The sequence below is a fragment of the Drosophila novamexicana genome, unplaced genomic scaffold, assembly GCF_003285875.2.
Source record: "Drosophila novamexicana strain 15010-1031.04,08,12 unplaced genomic scaffold, DnovRS2.1 tig00000564-arrow-pilon, whole genome shotgun sequence".
NCBI lineage: Eukaryota > Metazoa > Arthropoda > Insecta > Diptera > Drosophilidae > Drosophila > Drosophila novamexicana.
The window spans coordinates 3,310,723-3,325,184 of record NW_020824810.1 but is presented as its reverse complement, the minus strand read 5'-3'; the positions used below and the strand labels follow the sequence as shown (position 1 = coordinate 3,325,184).

General features: G+C 43.3%; 3 protein-coding genes across 8 annotated transcripts; 2 read left to right on the top strand and 1 right to left on the bottom strand.

Moving 5' to 3' along the window:
- The first annotated feature begins 192 nt into the window (after nucleotides 1–192).
- LOC115762469 (glutathione S-transferase 1) lies at nucleotides 193–1,789 on the top strand. Its single transcript, XM_030704686.1, has 4 exons — nucleotides 193–348; nucleotides 409–457; nucleotides 550–611; nucleotides 675–1,789. The coding sequence occupies exons 1-4, from the start codon at nucleotides 251–253 to the stop codon at nucleotides 1,144–1,146; spliced, it is 681 nt and encodes a 226-aa protein (XP_030560546.1). The 5' UTR covers nucleotides 193–250; the 3' UTR covers nucleotides 1,147–1,789.
- Nucleotides 1,790–1,901: 112 nt separating this feature from the next.
- Nucleotides 1,902–10,077, bottom strand: LOC115762467 (DENN domain-containing protein 1A). 4 transcript variants are annotated; one of them, XM_030704679.1, is made up of 10 exons: nucleotides 9,622–10,077; nucleotides 9,240–9,440; nucleotides 6,888–7,158; nucleotides 6,756–6,809; nucleotides 6,429–6,689; nucleotides 5,907–6,368; nucleotides 4,538–4,570; nucleotides 3,952–4,443; nucleotides 3,068–3,622; nucleotides 1,902–2,792 (listed from the first exon to the last, which is right to left on the bottom strand). In XM_030704679.1, the coding sequence occupies exons 1-10, from the start codon at nucleotides 9,636–9,638 to the stop codon at nucleotides 2,265–2,267; spliced, it is 2,874 nt and encodes a 957-aa protein (XP_030560539.1). In that variant the 5' UTR covers nucleotides 9,639–10,077; the 3' UTR covers nucleotides 1,902–2,264. The 4 variants fall into 4 exon arrangements, with proteins under 4 accessions (XP_030560539.1, XP_030560537.1, XP_030560536.1 ...); XM_030704676.1 differs by lacking the exon at nucleotides 3,068–3,622 and having other exon boundaries at nucleotides 1,911–2,792; XM_030704677.1 differs by lacking the exons at nucleotides 3,068–3,622; nucleotides 4,538–4,570 and having other exon boundaries at nucleotides 1,910–2,792.
- Nucleotides 10,078–10,840: 763 nt separating this feature from the next.
- LOC115762243 (phospholipase ABHD3) lies at nucleotides 10,841–14,447 on the top strand. 3 transcript variants are annotated; one of them, XM_030704386.1, is made up of 7 exons: nucleotides 10,841–10,957; nucleotides 11,199–11,594; nucleotides 12,232–12,409; nucleotides 12,477–12,646; nucleotides 13,240–13,577; nucleotides 13,634–13,866; nucleotides 13,938–14,447. In XM_030704386.1, the coding sequence occupies exons 2-7, from the start codon at nucleotides 11,374–11,376 to the stop codon at nucleotides 14,421–14,423; spliced, it is 1,626 nt and encodes a 541-aa protein (XP_030560246.1). In that variant the 5' UTR covers nucleotides 10,841–10,957; nucleotides 11,199–11,373; the 3' UTR covers nucleotides 14,424–14,447. The 3 variants fall into 3 exon arrangements, with proteins under 3 accessions (XP_030560246.1, XP_030560248.1, XP_030560247.1); XM_030704388.1 differs by lacking the exon at nucleotides 11,199–11,594; XM_030704387.1 differs by lacking the exons at nucleotides 10,841–10,957; nucleotides 11,199–11,594 and adding an exon at nucleotides 11,128–11,198.
- The last annotated feature ends 15 nt before the right edge of the window (nucleotides 14,448–14,462 follow it).

The following is a 14,462-nucleotide window of genomic DNA, read 5'->3' as shown; positions in this document are numbered from 1 at the left end:
TTACAATTGTGAAGTTCAAAATGCAAAAAAACCATTATTTTCCGTTACAAAAAATAACGGCTAAACACAGCTGAGTTGTGTGAGTGCTGCCACTCATTTCGATTTTTATTTGCAAGCAGTTGGCAGTCCGTTTTGCAGTGTGACCAGCTCAAATTAAATAACTTGTTTTTTTTTTGTATTTTTTCAGTGTGCTCAATTCCTCTGCCTTTATCAGTTAACAAAAACTGTGCTTTTCGTAATTCTCTTCATTATGTCTCAAAAGCCTATATTATATTACGCACTCTTCAGCCCTCCAGCAAGGACCTGCATGCTGACAGCCAAATTGATTGGCTTGGATGTGGAGCTTAGGTGAGTGCAAGATCAATCACATTTCCATACCCTTCACATGACATATTTTCTTTCTCACAGGGCCGTTGACTTTTCGAAAAAGGAACACTTGAGCGACGAGTTTATTAAAGTTTGTATATAAGAGTATATAGCATGCGGGATTACATCGTACACGGCATCGGGATATAGCTAATATATCGTCTCAAATAATTGCCTTTGCAGCTTAATCCGGAGCATCAGATACCCGTTTTCGTGGACACCGATGGTGAGGTGTATGTGGACAGGTTTGTGTACCTTTAAAACCACTTTCCATATCACCTCTTATATATATATATTTATTTTTTTAGTCATGCCATCGTCTGCTTCATGGTTGCCAAATATGGCAAGACCGATCAGCTTTACGCGAAGGATCTGAAGCGTCGCGCTCACATTGAGCATCGCCTGTACTACGAGAATGGCGTGCTCTTTCCGGTGATCAAGGACATTGTGGCGCGCAATCTATACGGTGGCGAATTGGAGTACAATGCATGCTCTGTGAAATTGTGCCAGAATGCTTACGCTACGCTGGAGCACTTCCTGGAGCAGGGCAGCTTTGTTGTGGGCAATGAGCTGAGCGTGGCGGATATTTCCATAAACACCACACTGATCACATTGGATCTGATGATGCCCGTGGATCGGGAGCGTTATCCCAAAATTGCCAACTGGCTGCAACGCATGCAGCAGCTGCTGCCCGACTATGAGGAGATCAACCTGAAGGGGGCTCAGGCTCTACAGCAGCGCATAGAAAATTGCATGGCCGAGAACAGATCTGCAAAATAAAAATTCTAAAATTCCAAAATCTCAGCCAATTGTATGCACCTCGACGCGCTCAACCTGCCCGGGATCGCTGTTTTTGTGTTTTTAGCCATATCTGCCACGCCCCTGCGAAAAGATAATCAAAACCGATGGTTCCTAGTTGACCCACATATCCTTGGTTATACCATACCATTGATATAGTCCTGGTGAACCTACAGTTCCAAATCCCAGCTAAATTCGCTTGAAAGCTTTATCCACAATTAAATTTCGGTTTGAAAATTAACGGACGCAAAATGCCTTGGCACTGTGCCCCCGGCCGTTGGGTTCACATTTTTCATATCAAAATTCAGCTGAAGTACCAGGCGAACAGCAATGCCCAGCAGGTAGATGCAGAGAAATTTTTATTTAACAAAAATTTCGTTGCATACCCACAAGGTGCAAAAATAATGACTTGCAAGTTCCTTAACAGTCCTCTGTTAATTAGCAGCTACGCAGCTGTAAGTTAACACGTCGCTGTTAAGCAAATGTTAGTTAACAGCTGCTGCTAAGCTGGGCGGCGTCAGGCTTGGACGCAAATTTGGCAAAAGTACCAGGCGAGCAGAAATGCCCAGCAGGTAGATGAATTAAATTTTTTTTTTTTAATTTGTAAATGCCCATATCTCGGTCAAATAAAGCCCGATCCCGGAAATTTCAAGGGCGTTGAACTCGTGGAGGTCCATAGAATAGATCGGCATCAAAGTTGTTTCTGTTTAGATATATTTGTATATTTTTTAAATAGAATTTATAATTGATTTGTTAAGCTAATTGGATTTAATTCTCACTATGATAATGCTTTGTGTCTTTTTTATTTGGAAGTCAAATGTATTTGTATTTGTTTTTATCCTTTTGAAATAGTTGCTCGTAAATTTGTTGCTTATACATTTGTTTTTTTTTTTTGTTTTTTGTTTTCTTGACAAGCCAAGCCGCTAATAGTTAACACAAGCTGTTTTGTTGTTGTTCTCGCACTATAACTAGCATAATAATAATATTTAAGGTTTTGTCTGGTAACATATCGTGCGTACGTCTAGCTATATACAATACGAATCCTAAACCTAATCACACTTATTTTGGTATATTTTCCAGCTAACTGTTGGCGCTTCACTCTAGTCAAAGGTCGTCCAGTTGTTCATGCCCTTGCCAGCGCCTGCGCCCGCGGTCAGTGCTGGCTTTGCATTGGCGCCACCAGCTGTCGCCGTGGCCCCATTCAGCGAGAACTGATCCAATCCGTATTTGCGCAACAGCTCAAAGTCATCATCCGGCGGCTTGGCTGCGAGTGCCCCGCCGCCGCTGCTTCGTTGGATTTGCGGCGGCGCCACGCGACTCGTAACGGCCGCGACGGTGGCCATGTGCTTGGGCGCAAAGTAGGGATAGAGCGGATTGTTGACGCTATTGTTGGCCTGGCTGAGCACGCTGCTGCTGTTGACGCCGACTGGCAGAGTGCTCGACTTGGACTTGTGGTTGCTGTTGAAGTTTCTGCCCAGCGGTGGCAGCGGGCGTGCATTCTGATTTAACGGATCGAAATCCTCCAGATCAAAGCTGGTATTGTTGCTATCGTCCAGCGATATCAGATCGTTCATGCTGTCCTCCGGGCGCGGTTGAGCGTTGCTGCTGCTATTGCTGCTGCGCGGTGACTGTGCGGGGAGTAGACATAAATAGGATAGATTAGTTAAGCGAATAACTCTCTATAGGCTAGACAATCTACACTTGGATTAGTCAACTACAATGGCAGGCAAATGCAAGCGGATTAGTCGCAAGGCTACTGGGTCCATGGTTAGTTGAGAGAAAGGGCTGTTTGGGAGGAGGTATGTGTGTGTGTGTGTGGCAGCTGGATGTATTAGTATGTGAGATGTGGAACCGCAACCAGGATATTTCTTAGTTAACTAGACAGCGCAGCTTGTTGTTGTACCTCTCTCTTGGCCCGCGGCGTTGGTATTGGCGCCGAGTCGGAGCTGAGCGGCGATGATATATTAAGCTGCGAGAATCTGGATGCGGCCGTAACAAATGAAGCGGCTGACGAACAGGACGAGCTGGACGATGACGACGCCGATCCTGATCCTGATGACGAGATATTCGAATCGTTTGACTCATCCTGCCAGCAATTGCGCTCCAGACGATTGATGCCAGCGCTGACAGCAGCCGCAGTGGCGGCCACCACAGCATTGGCGCTGCACTGACGTCTAGGCGGTATGGGCGGCGATTGCACGTCCGGTGGACTATCAAAGCTCGAGTCTGTGCTGGCAAGCGGACGTGGCGGCTTGGTGGGCGTTGACGTGTGCCGCGGCGGCTTCGAGTCAACCAGCGGATGCATGGAGCTGCTGACGATGGCGCTGCTGCTGTTCGGCGCATACGGATGATTGTAGTAGGAGGCGGGTTGTTGCGGCAGCGTGACGGGCGGCGGTGGGCGTGCCGGCGGTGCACCGTTGCGTGAGCGCGTGCTGTGATGCTCAGCGTTTGGCTTCAGCTGCGTGTCAAATGGCAATGGCGGTGGCAGTTGCATGTTTGTGATATGTTGGTGTTGGTGCAAGTTGCGAGAAGATGAAACAAACACAAGGCGACAACAAACAGACAGACAGACGGGACGAGGCGAGACGAGACGAGAGACAACACAAGAAACACATGAAAAAGGCAATGAAAAGAATGAACGTAACATAAATATCTGCTTGCAGACGTAACAACAAAAACAACGACAACATCGGCGACAACAATGAGAGTTTGCAACATTAAGCGGCAAGCGAAACGACGCTAGAGCAGCTGCAGCCGCCTCTCATATTCACGCACTAGACTACTTACGCTGCGATCGACGGCGGGCATTTTAAAGAGCGGATGATTCTGCAGCTCCTGCGACAGATTCATCTCCGATGAACAGATCGAGCTTGCCGAGCTAACAGCAGGAGACGCACCCACAATATGATCAAAATTAGCATTAAGCGGCGCACCCAACGCATAACCATTTGCCGGTATCTGGCTGCTCGAGCTGGACATGGCCAGCGGCACAGGCGCTCGTCGATGCTGCTGCTGTTGCCCAGGCAGCTGCAGCATGTGCTGCTCCATCGGCTGCTGCTGGCCATTTAAGTTCAACTCGCGCTTGCTGCAAACCGGCGAACTGGGCGCCGAACGATGTGTCACCTTACGGCCGTATAGCGTGCTGCTGCCGTCCGGACGATCCGAGTGTTGCGGCGAGCTCAGCCCGAAATGGAAGTGATTGTTGGGATTGTGGTTATGGCTGCCGTTGTCGCGCCACTTCTTGTAGGCGGTCTTAACGCCACGCGAGCTCTCCTTGACCTGCGGAAGGCGGAATTCGCAATTAATATCAATCCTCAATCCTCAGCTCCAGTCTTCAATCTGATTAAGAGAGTCAGTTAAAGCTACCACTCACCGATTTAACAGCAGACTTAACAGCTGGATTAGTCTGCAAGAGTGAGGCGCATTTGGTGATAATACGGTATATAAATGTATATAGGATCGGATCAAGTACCCAGAGAACGAGCATTAAGCACAGAAGCACAAACGTGAGTTCCAAGCAGGATACATGAAAGAGAGACACGATCGCGAGACGCAACGCACAAATATTAAATGAGATATATATGAATATATATATTTAATGTGAATATGGATAGCAGCACAAAATTACAATCAAACTACTATTAAATACTAATTGTTAAGATGGCAATGATGATAAATGTGGGCTTTAATGCAATGAGGCTTGAAAATGTTGTTTTTGTTTTTTTTTAATAACGATTTCAATTAATGGTTAAACGTTGTTGTAAAAAAATGTTGAATGGATTAGTAAAGTGTGCATTTAGGGTATTTTTTTTGTTTGATTTGTGAGTTCCCTAAGATATAATTTTTTTTTGGTTTGTTATTTATGTACATAGATGTCTATGGCATTTAACGCTTTAAAGTAAAGCTCCGGCGCGCTGTTACTAACATTTGTTTTCTCTGCTAAGCAGCTGTCAGTGATTGCCCGCTCTGTTGACAACATGTTTTGCCTCTGCTATGCAGCTCTAAGATTACAGCGCGCTGTTATTTAAAATATTAACAGCATAGCTTTAACATTTTAACCATTGGACATATATATATATCGTGTCCGGGATTAAACAAACAAAAAATCTCTATCAAAAACATAAAACTACATCGAAAATAAGAAAAAAAAACTTGTTAAATAACACTATTTCGTTACAAAATCAAAAAATGTTTAGTTTTGCCGTAAAACAAGGATTAAGTGCAATTGTTGGTTAAGATAAAAAGAGAGAGAGTAGAGAGAGGATATTAAATCAAGTAAACTAACATTTGTATTTTGTGAACAAGGTGTTTTGTGTTTTTGTGTGTGTTTGGAAATTCTACTCGTTTTTTTTTTTTTTGGTGATGGGCGGTGGCAATCAGTCTAATAAGTCGTGGCAAACACTCGCGAAACATTGCGCTTTCCCAAATTATACTGCGAAATAGATTAAATTAAATTAAAGAAAATATTGTTGAGCATAACGAAAAAAAAAAATCAAAAAATATCTTAAAAATTACAGCACACAAAATGTAGTCGGAAATCGGTAGAGGGCTCAATCCTTGTATGCACTCCAAGCCAAAGTAAAATAAATAAATACACAATTACACATAGAACCCAAGAAAAGATGGGAATGGTTGGATGTGAAAAATTGCACTATGATTAGGGGATGGTTAAGGCAATTGAGCTAACATCTATGGAGCTAAGGAAAAAGGTGGGAAAAATGTGCATCCTCTGCGCCGCTCACCTTGTCCTTGACATGCTTGAGGAAGACATAGTTGCGTCCGCGCTTCTTCATCTTCTCCGCATAGCGCACAGTTTCCAGTTCGAATTCATCCGAGAAACCCAGACCGCTGTTCAGCATTTTGAGTCTGTCGTCAACGAACTGGGCAAAGATTTGTAGCTCCATCATTTTGGTTAGAAATGGACGCAAGTGTGCGGGCCGAGATTCAATGAATTTGTCGTGATTGAACGTTTTGCAGGTATCGTGAAACTCAACAGCGTCCCGATAGCCGCCAATCAGTTGCACCAATGCGCCCAGAAATATTTTAGAAACACGATCTCCAATGTGATCTTGTGTGTGACTCAGGTATTTCTTCATCTGTGACACAATCTCTGGCGGCAGGGCGCGCACATCATCAAACGGACTCTCGAACACTTTCGTATCACAGTTTAAGATCACAACTTCGCCGAGCTCATCGGCGGAAACCTGAAACCCAACAGACAGATCATTTATATGGTAAAATATTAAATATGATGTGTTATTTACAGTTTCGAGCACAGGCTTGGGCACACCAATTAGATATGGCATGGGTGCGCCCAGGTAATCCTTAAACGCCCAGGGCAAGATCGGTATAAATATATGCTGCCAGACCATGGGATACAGGAATGCATTGGCTGCCTGTATGCATGAGGATAGACGATCCAGGTGACTCGATGTGAATATAATGCGGCGCTCGGCCAGCATGGCAGCAAATACACAGATCATCTCCTTGGGATCCACAAAGTTATAATACAGATTTAGATTGTGCTGCAAGGTATTGAGATTAATTTTGAATTTAAGTATTTAATTCAATGAAAATCAGTTGGAACTCACATTTTCTGGTATGCTAGGCAGCTGAAATTGCAACGGCCGCTCGAAAGTAAAATGCTGAAGGGAAAATTCATAAATTGATTAATTAAGTAAATCTTAAATTTATTCGCAAATTATTGAGCATTCAATACTCACGCTTTGGCCGCTGTTATAGAATACCGTTAGACTGCCGCCCGAATCGGGCACGCCTCTGTTGTAGGCCTCCGATAGGAAAGTGCGAAACCCATTCCGATCGGTGCGCCTCAACTCCGCCAGCACAATCAACAGCTTGAGGAAGGTATCATGCCACGGCAGATAGGTGATCAGAACCATGGCCGTTTCCGTCTTGGGATCATGTCGACAGAAGCCGAAACGCCACTTGGAATCGCCGGTGGTGTGCACAAATGAATACGATTGCACGGAGCCCCTGTATAGAGTAGAAATATGCATATGTATAGTATAAATATAATAACCTGCCAAAGGAAACCCATAGTAAAACAAACTTATCTTCGGCTTGCCGAAAATTAAATACCCCTTGCAGACAGCAGACGGGCAGAACTTTAGACAACTTAAATATTTGAGTTGGTCCGTTTGCGTTTAGGATTGGGCAGTTGTGTATATTAGATATAATTATAGCATTATTATTATAGCACTTCCGCTCGGCGACGCCATAAACCCAATGACCTTGACAGCAGCAAGCAACAGTTGTGTTTCTCAAGAAACGCTTCGCCGCATGTGTACATACATATTTTTATGTATGTATGTATGTTTCTGTACATTGCAAGAGCGAGACAACAAATTGTGAACGCACTCGCAGCGGGGCTTTATGAATGACTAACGCTTGTCCGTTGGCGCGGAAAGTTGATGATCAAGTTTTGCTTCTTCTTATGCGTTTGCCTCTTAACCCAAATTATAAGCATTTGGCAGACGGACCAAACAATCCAAAAATCACAACAAAAAAAAAAGAAACAAATTAAAAAAATTATATGTGCTGCTGCATTGAGTTTTCAGCATCTAAACATTTAGAATAAATGTATGTATGAGCATTTGATAAGCGGTGTTTCCTTTTGTTGCCATTTTCTTTGTGTCTTTGTGTGACAATTTGTGCGCGTTGATGATTATGTGTGAATAAAAGCAAAATGTACAACAACAACAGTTATTCGCACTGAGCTCCGTTTTCAATGCGACGTCGCTTGGCCTCCGCTTTTTTTTTTCTTTTGCAGCTCTTTCGCATTTCGCGGGCCATTTCGTGTTGTTGCTTTATTGTGGGCGTCGGATTACGTAAAGTCGTTAGATGCGCGCATTATTTAATAAAATATGCTAAACAGGCGCAAGCGACAAAATCGCAGCAGCAAAAATAAGCAAGGAAGTTGATGTGCGCTCTCGCTCTCACAACAGCTGTACATGTCGGTGCATTGACTTTACCGATAACTGTTAATTACAATAATGATAGCCAGCAGAAAAGGGGGAGAGGAGAGCGCGCGTGAAATAATCAAAGCCAATGAATGAAGAGAGCGCGCTGGAGGCTGCCTTTGCTGTTATTTCGCTGTGTGTGTCGTAACGGTGCTTGGCGTATGCATGTGCCGATTTTTTTTCTTTTATTGGGTGATCTTTGCTTTGGGCCAATATTTATAATCATTATTAGTTTCACTTTGAACGAATTTCGACATCAGATTACATTAGCCCAGCATTTGTTCAATTTCCCAAATTGTGTTTATCAGTGTATTTTGCCATACGATAACAATTGCAACTAGGGAACGGGTAGAGGGGTGCGGGTGCACTAAAGACAACTTGTTGCCCAGTCTTGAGGCAGCTGCACAGATAAAACCAGAAATGTTTACGGCGTGACTAACTGAAGACAATTGACGTATGTATGTATGTAACCGATACCGAGTGAGGAAATACTTGCTATAAAAAACAACAAGCGTAAAGTGCGAAAATAAATTGCGTTCAACGTAATCCGAATGAAATAATTCACCATTGCCCCTACAAACTGGCGCGCATATGTAAACAAACACAAAACTATACAACAGGTTATACAATTCATGGACAAACATGAAGTGGACGCTGCCGCTGCTCATGAGTCATCCGGCAGTGTTGCCAAATCGTGGTTTTTTAAAGGGAGATTACGGCTAAAATTCCGTTTGCTGTTAATAACATTTTCCAATTTCACTTTAGGTATATTTTAACTACAACAAGTGAAGATGTCCGCCTAACCAAGCTGGCCGTGATTAGAGCTTTCACTGTATTTTATAAGATTCTTCTAGCTTTTTTTTTTTTTGCTGCTCAGAAATTGACAACACTGGTCATCAGCGCCGTCAGCGACCATTCACCCAGTCAGAAAGCAAATATCAGGCCAAACATCAAACGGTCGTTGGTTCTATATGTTGTTGTTTTTGTTGTTGTGTCTATTGCCTGTTGTTTATATGTACGAATATGACTAATGTCAAATAACCGGAAACATGGCATGCGTAATAAGAATGTGTAACAAATTGCAGTCAGACGCACCTTTCGAGTTCGCAGGGAAACGCAAACGATGGGATGCCAGTGCTGAGCATCTCCTTATCGCGAAAGCCCTCCGGGAAGCTCTCGATAATAATACCATCGGGTTTAGCTGCTGCTCCACCATTGCGGCTAACGGTGCCACGATCGATGCCGCGTGTGGGCTTCACTTCGCACCAAAACTCAAAGAGTTTCTTTACGTCGCTTCTGCCAAAATGACAACATTTAATATATGTATTATTAGTATATATGAAAGAGATGAAGCCGATGAAAAATTTCACTGTAGTTGTTGCGCTCTGATCAGCCAAGCGTTACGCCCACTGCATATTTATTTATTTTTTTCATTTTTTCCCAGATGGAAATCTCCGACAGCGAACAAAATACTCACTTGATACGTGAACCCATCTGGAGAATTTTTTTTATATTCGTTTTTAGTACATGTTTCAATCAATTTAATATGTTGGATTTGTTTAAATGTGATACTATTGGGTTATTTTTATATGTTAACTTTTGATTTGAGATGTTGTGTCAGCAGCAGCAGCCCGCATAAACATATACAGGCGGCTGTTCACTCTGACTTTTCCCTTCTCTTCTTGCTCTTTCGCTTTGTCGATTCACGATTTGGTTTCGCGACGTCATTGAATCATATTCATTGTTGTTCAATGGCTATTGCGTTTGCGATTTAAAGAACACTGCAACTGTGATTCTGGGCGTCTAAATTGGCCCAATCTCTATTGATACGCTTGGCACACTTATTCTTATGCAAAGAAGTCGAATCAAAAAAACACTTTTAACGACAAAAACACCAACAAAATATAACGCAGCGACGCAAACGAACCGACCCCGACAGCAGTTGCACTTGTACTCGATGCCGTTGCTCAATACTCGATACACGTTAAGTCAGCTGTGTTGTTTTTAAAATTGGTTTTTGCCTATCGAAAACGATGGAATTCACATAGCAACGTAAAACAATATAGCATAGTACAATCGTTCGTTAACAGCGATGATCTGTTGTAGTGTTGTTATGCATCTGTTATCCAATTGCATAGTTAGCTGTTAAATTCAAATTGCACACTAACTACCTACCACTACCTTTGACTAACTGCCGGGTTAAACATCCCTTAGCTAAAAACTGATACTTTCATAGATGAGCTTTGAATTGTGCTAAGTATTTTTTGAAAATGCATGCAAAAAATCAACCGATGTTTTTTAGAAGCAAGTTATGTCTGCTGTTAACAACAGCACAGCGATGTTAGCTAAAATGAACGAACCAACTAGTTCATTTGAACAACGTCAGTTACTTTTACATGTGCAGCATTTGTTATTGTTTACATTTGGAGCTTGTTACAATTAAATCCTGCCACAAAGTCTATATGTAAAAAAAAGTTCATAAAATGTCTGTTATCGATTCTGTTATTATGTAATTTTTGTTTTATTCAATGGTTGTCACAGCAGAAACTAAAGTTCATTTCGAATAAACTAGAAAAACAAATCGCTTCCGATAGAAAACGGCAATTAAGGCGTCGGTTGCTTTACAACTTGTCAAGGCAAGTTAAATAATATATGAATTTCAAAAGATGCGTGCGTCATAATTGGCACTATAATTACCACCACCCACCTTCACTGTCACCATAAATAGCACAAAGGTTCACATCCCATACCCTTGGCCGTGGCTATTGATTTTGTTGTTGCACGTGATGCCAAGACAAATACTCAATACATATGTAAGTATTTGTTGCGTGTGTGTGTGTGTGCGTGTGTGTGCAACGGCCATTTTTGATTTCGAATGCGACGCGCCGGCCAAGTTACAACCACAAACCATGGCTCATTGTTGTGTTTTAAGCCATTGGAAAATAATCAAATTTACAAATCATATTTTAATTTAAATTGGGTGTGTCACAGCCCACATAAAATTATCCAAATTATATTTGAAATTTCGTTATTCTTTTTGTATATTTCTTCAAGGTAAGCGCACAAGCCCTCATTTCATTGGAACCTTATATTATGCGCGGCGGCAATAAACGTGTACAATATACTTTATCTAGCTGTAGACGATATATACCAAAGAATTTATAAAGTTGCTAGTTGCTCTGGCTAGTGATAAACATTAGTTAAGTTCTTTTTGCACCGTTGTGAAATTATGCTTGGCGCGTTCGTTCAGCTGCCGCTCAAGGCGGCGGCGATGACGTCACAAAAACAAAAACTGAATAATGAATTGCTAAGCATCGGCCGATTCGCGCTTATGATTAGTCACAATAGCAGAAGCGCGAGCACAGCATTAACCCAACAGCTGTGTCGCAACCAGCAACAACAACAAACACACCAACAACAACAACAACGAAGACATCTACAGGAACTGCTGTGAGTGCGAGAGATAAGCCCTATAAAAAAAAAACCCAAAAAAAAAAAAGTACTATCTGCGTTGTCATCTCCAATCTGGGCTTGATAACATTTAGCACCGCAAGGCTCGCGTTCGAGTGTCCGCCCGTGTGCCAGCATTTATGTCGCGCTTTATCAATTAAAACCCATACAAAAGCACCTTAATACCCATACTCGACTTCGAAGCCGATATTTGAATACCCTTACCCTTAGCCTTGCCCATTGGCCATGACTTTGACATGGTGATACGTTCTTATGATGGAGCTACTATTTGTAGAGATTGCTTAAGCTATTTTTGACTTAATTCGTATGTCAGATATATGATAAACTGCTCCGCAGCTGGGCAAAGTTCGACACGGCTGTTGACACGGATCATGATATGGATGCAAAGATGTATACATCATTATCATGCCCGTTGCGAGGGTATAACAACGATAAGATACGCCTCATAGTCATAGTATAAGCACATACGTATGTATATATATCATAGTCGTATCAGCCCGAGTAGCGGCCAGACAAAGACCGTAGTTCCATTCAACGATTCCGTACATATATGTACATATGTTTTGCGGCCTATTGTCATAAATTGTAATTTTGTACGGGTTATATCCAATTGCAGTCGCCGTCCCGCTTGGGATCAAAGTAGCAAATCGACTTTGCGCGGAATACACACGGATCCAGCGTCAGTCACCATGTTCTACTCCATGTACGCGTATCTGTCGCACTTGCCGCGCCTGCACGCCCTGGGCATGGCCATATTTGCCTATGTCATCTACTACCTCATTCAGGTGGTAAAGGTGAGTGGGCTGCTCTTACGTAATTGCACTAAACAATAACAATTTTGGTTTGGTTTTTTTTGTTTAGCGGCCGATCATCGCCTGCGCGGATGGCCCGTTCAAGCAATATCTGATCAAGACGATGCCCACGCTGGAGAACAAGTATTGGCCAACCTTCTGGTGCGTGGAGAGCCGTGCTCAGACGGTACTTGCGAGCCTGCTGCGCTCCAAGAGTCTGCCCCGCGTCAATTATCGCCGGTAAGTGGCAGCTGCGATTCGTTCTCTCGCTTCAATACAAAAAAAAATTAAATGCAAATATTAAGTTGCATAGCTTTTAGTTAACCCAGAAGTCGAAAGGTCTTGGAGCGGCACAAAACAAATAGTCAACGCTACAAATTACTTCAAATAATTAGCATAATAATAAATGAAGATCATCATCAACTGATTTGCATGCCCTGTACTCATTGCAAATGGGTATTATGTGCGCTGAGGCAGCTTTTGAACTCAATATATATGGATATATATTTTATAAGGACAGCAAATATTTCAGCTCCTGCTGCACTTTAGTTATCTGATAATTTCCTCAGCTTCAGCTAAACCTTCTTCTATATGTCTTATTATTTAAGCGCATATATCTTGTTTATGAAAACTTTCTGAGCTCAAGCTAAGCTGGCGTTAATTAATTTAAATCACAAGTTCACAGACCTGAAGCATAGTACAATCCAATTTCCAGCTCCAATTGATTATACTATATACCTTCAATTAGATTAGCGACAAATTTACATATATGTATATGCATGCATTCATATGATTCAATTGGCGATATTTATTTGTCTACTTGCACCGCATAGCGAAATACTCAGCCTGAAGGATGGCGGCGAGGTGGCACTGGACTGGATGGAGGAGGGCTGCGATGAGCGTGCTCCGTGTGTGCTTATATTGCCTGGTCTGACTGGCGAATCGCAGGCGGAGTACATTAAGTGTCTGGTCTTTGCCGCCCAGCAGGCGGGCATGCGTGTGGTTGTCTTTAATAATCGAGGCCTTGGCGGCATTGAGCTGAAAACGCCTCGGCTCTATTGTGCCGCCAACTGTGAAGATTTGTGCGAGGTGGTGAAACATGTGCGCCGCACGCTGCCCGCCCACTGCAAACTGGGCGCCACGGGCATATCCATGGGTGGCCTGATACTGGGTATGCGTGAAAAAACTTGTAACTATTTGATGTGGTCTAATTAACTTTTTGTGCAGGCAACTATTTGGCAAGGAAGAGCGATGAGGCGCGTGATCACCTGTCGGCGGCCAAGATTATATCTGTGCCTTGGGATGTGCACAAGGGCAGCGCGAGCATCGAGAAGCCTGTCATCAACAATCTGCTAGGACGTCATCTGGCCGGCAGCCTGTGCCGCACGCTGCGCAATCATTTGGAGGTCTACAGGGATATCTATCAGGATTCCGAAATTGACATACAGCGCATACTGCGTGTAAGTAATTGGACTTCCCATGCCATGGGCCTTAGACTAACTCAACTGAACTCAACTTTATCAATTGCCAGTGCAAGACCATCAAGGAGTTCGACGAGCTGTTTACGGCCAAGCAGTTTGGCTATGCCCATGTGAATGATTATTATACGGATGCCACGCTGCACAATAAATTGGATCACATTAGTGTGCCGTTGCTTTGTCTGAGCGCAGCGGATGATCCATTTCAGCCACTGGACGCCATACCCATTAAGGCGGCCAATCAGTGTACACATGTGGCAATTGTAATTACCGCACGTGGCGGCCACATTGGTTTCCTCGAGGGCTGGTGGCCATCGACCAAGGATCAGTATATGTGTCGCATATTTACCGAGTATTTTAGCAAGGCGCTCTACGACGAGGACGGTGAATTTGAGCGTGCCTCGGATAAAATGCATGAACGTTTTCTGGCCAAGCAAACCGTGGAGCTAACCGCCCGTCTCAATGTGCCCCGAGGTGTGCTGCTGCTCGAGAAGCCTGCGGCGGAGCAGCTGGAGTCGCACAAGTTAAAGCTAATGTAGATGAGTTCTAGCTAAAACTGGGCATCAACCTATACCTAC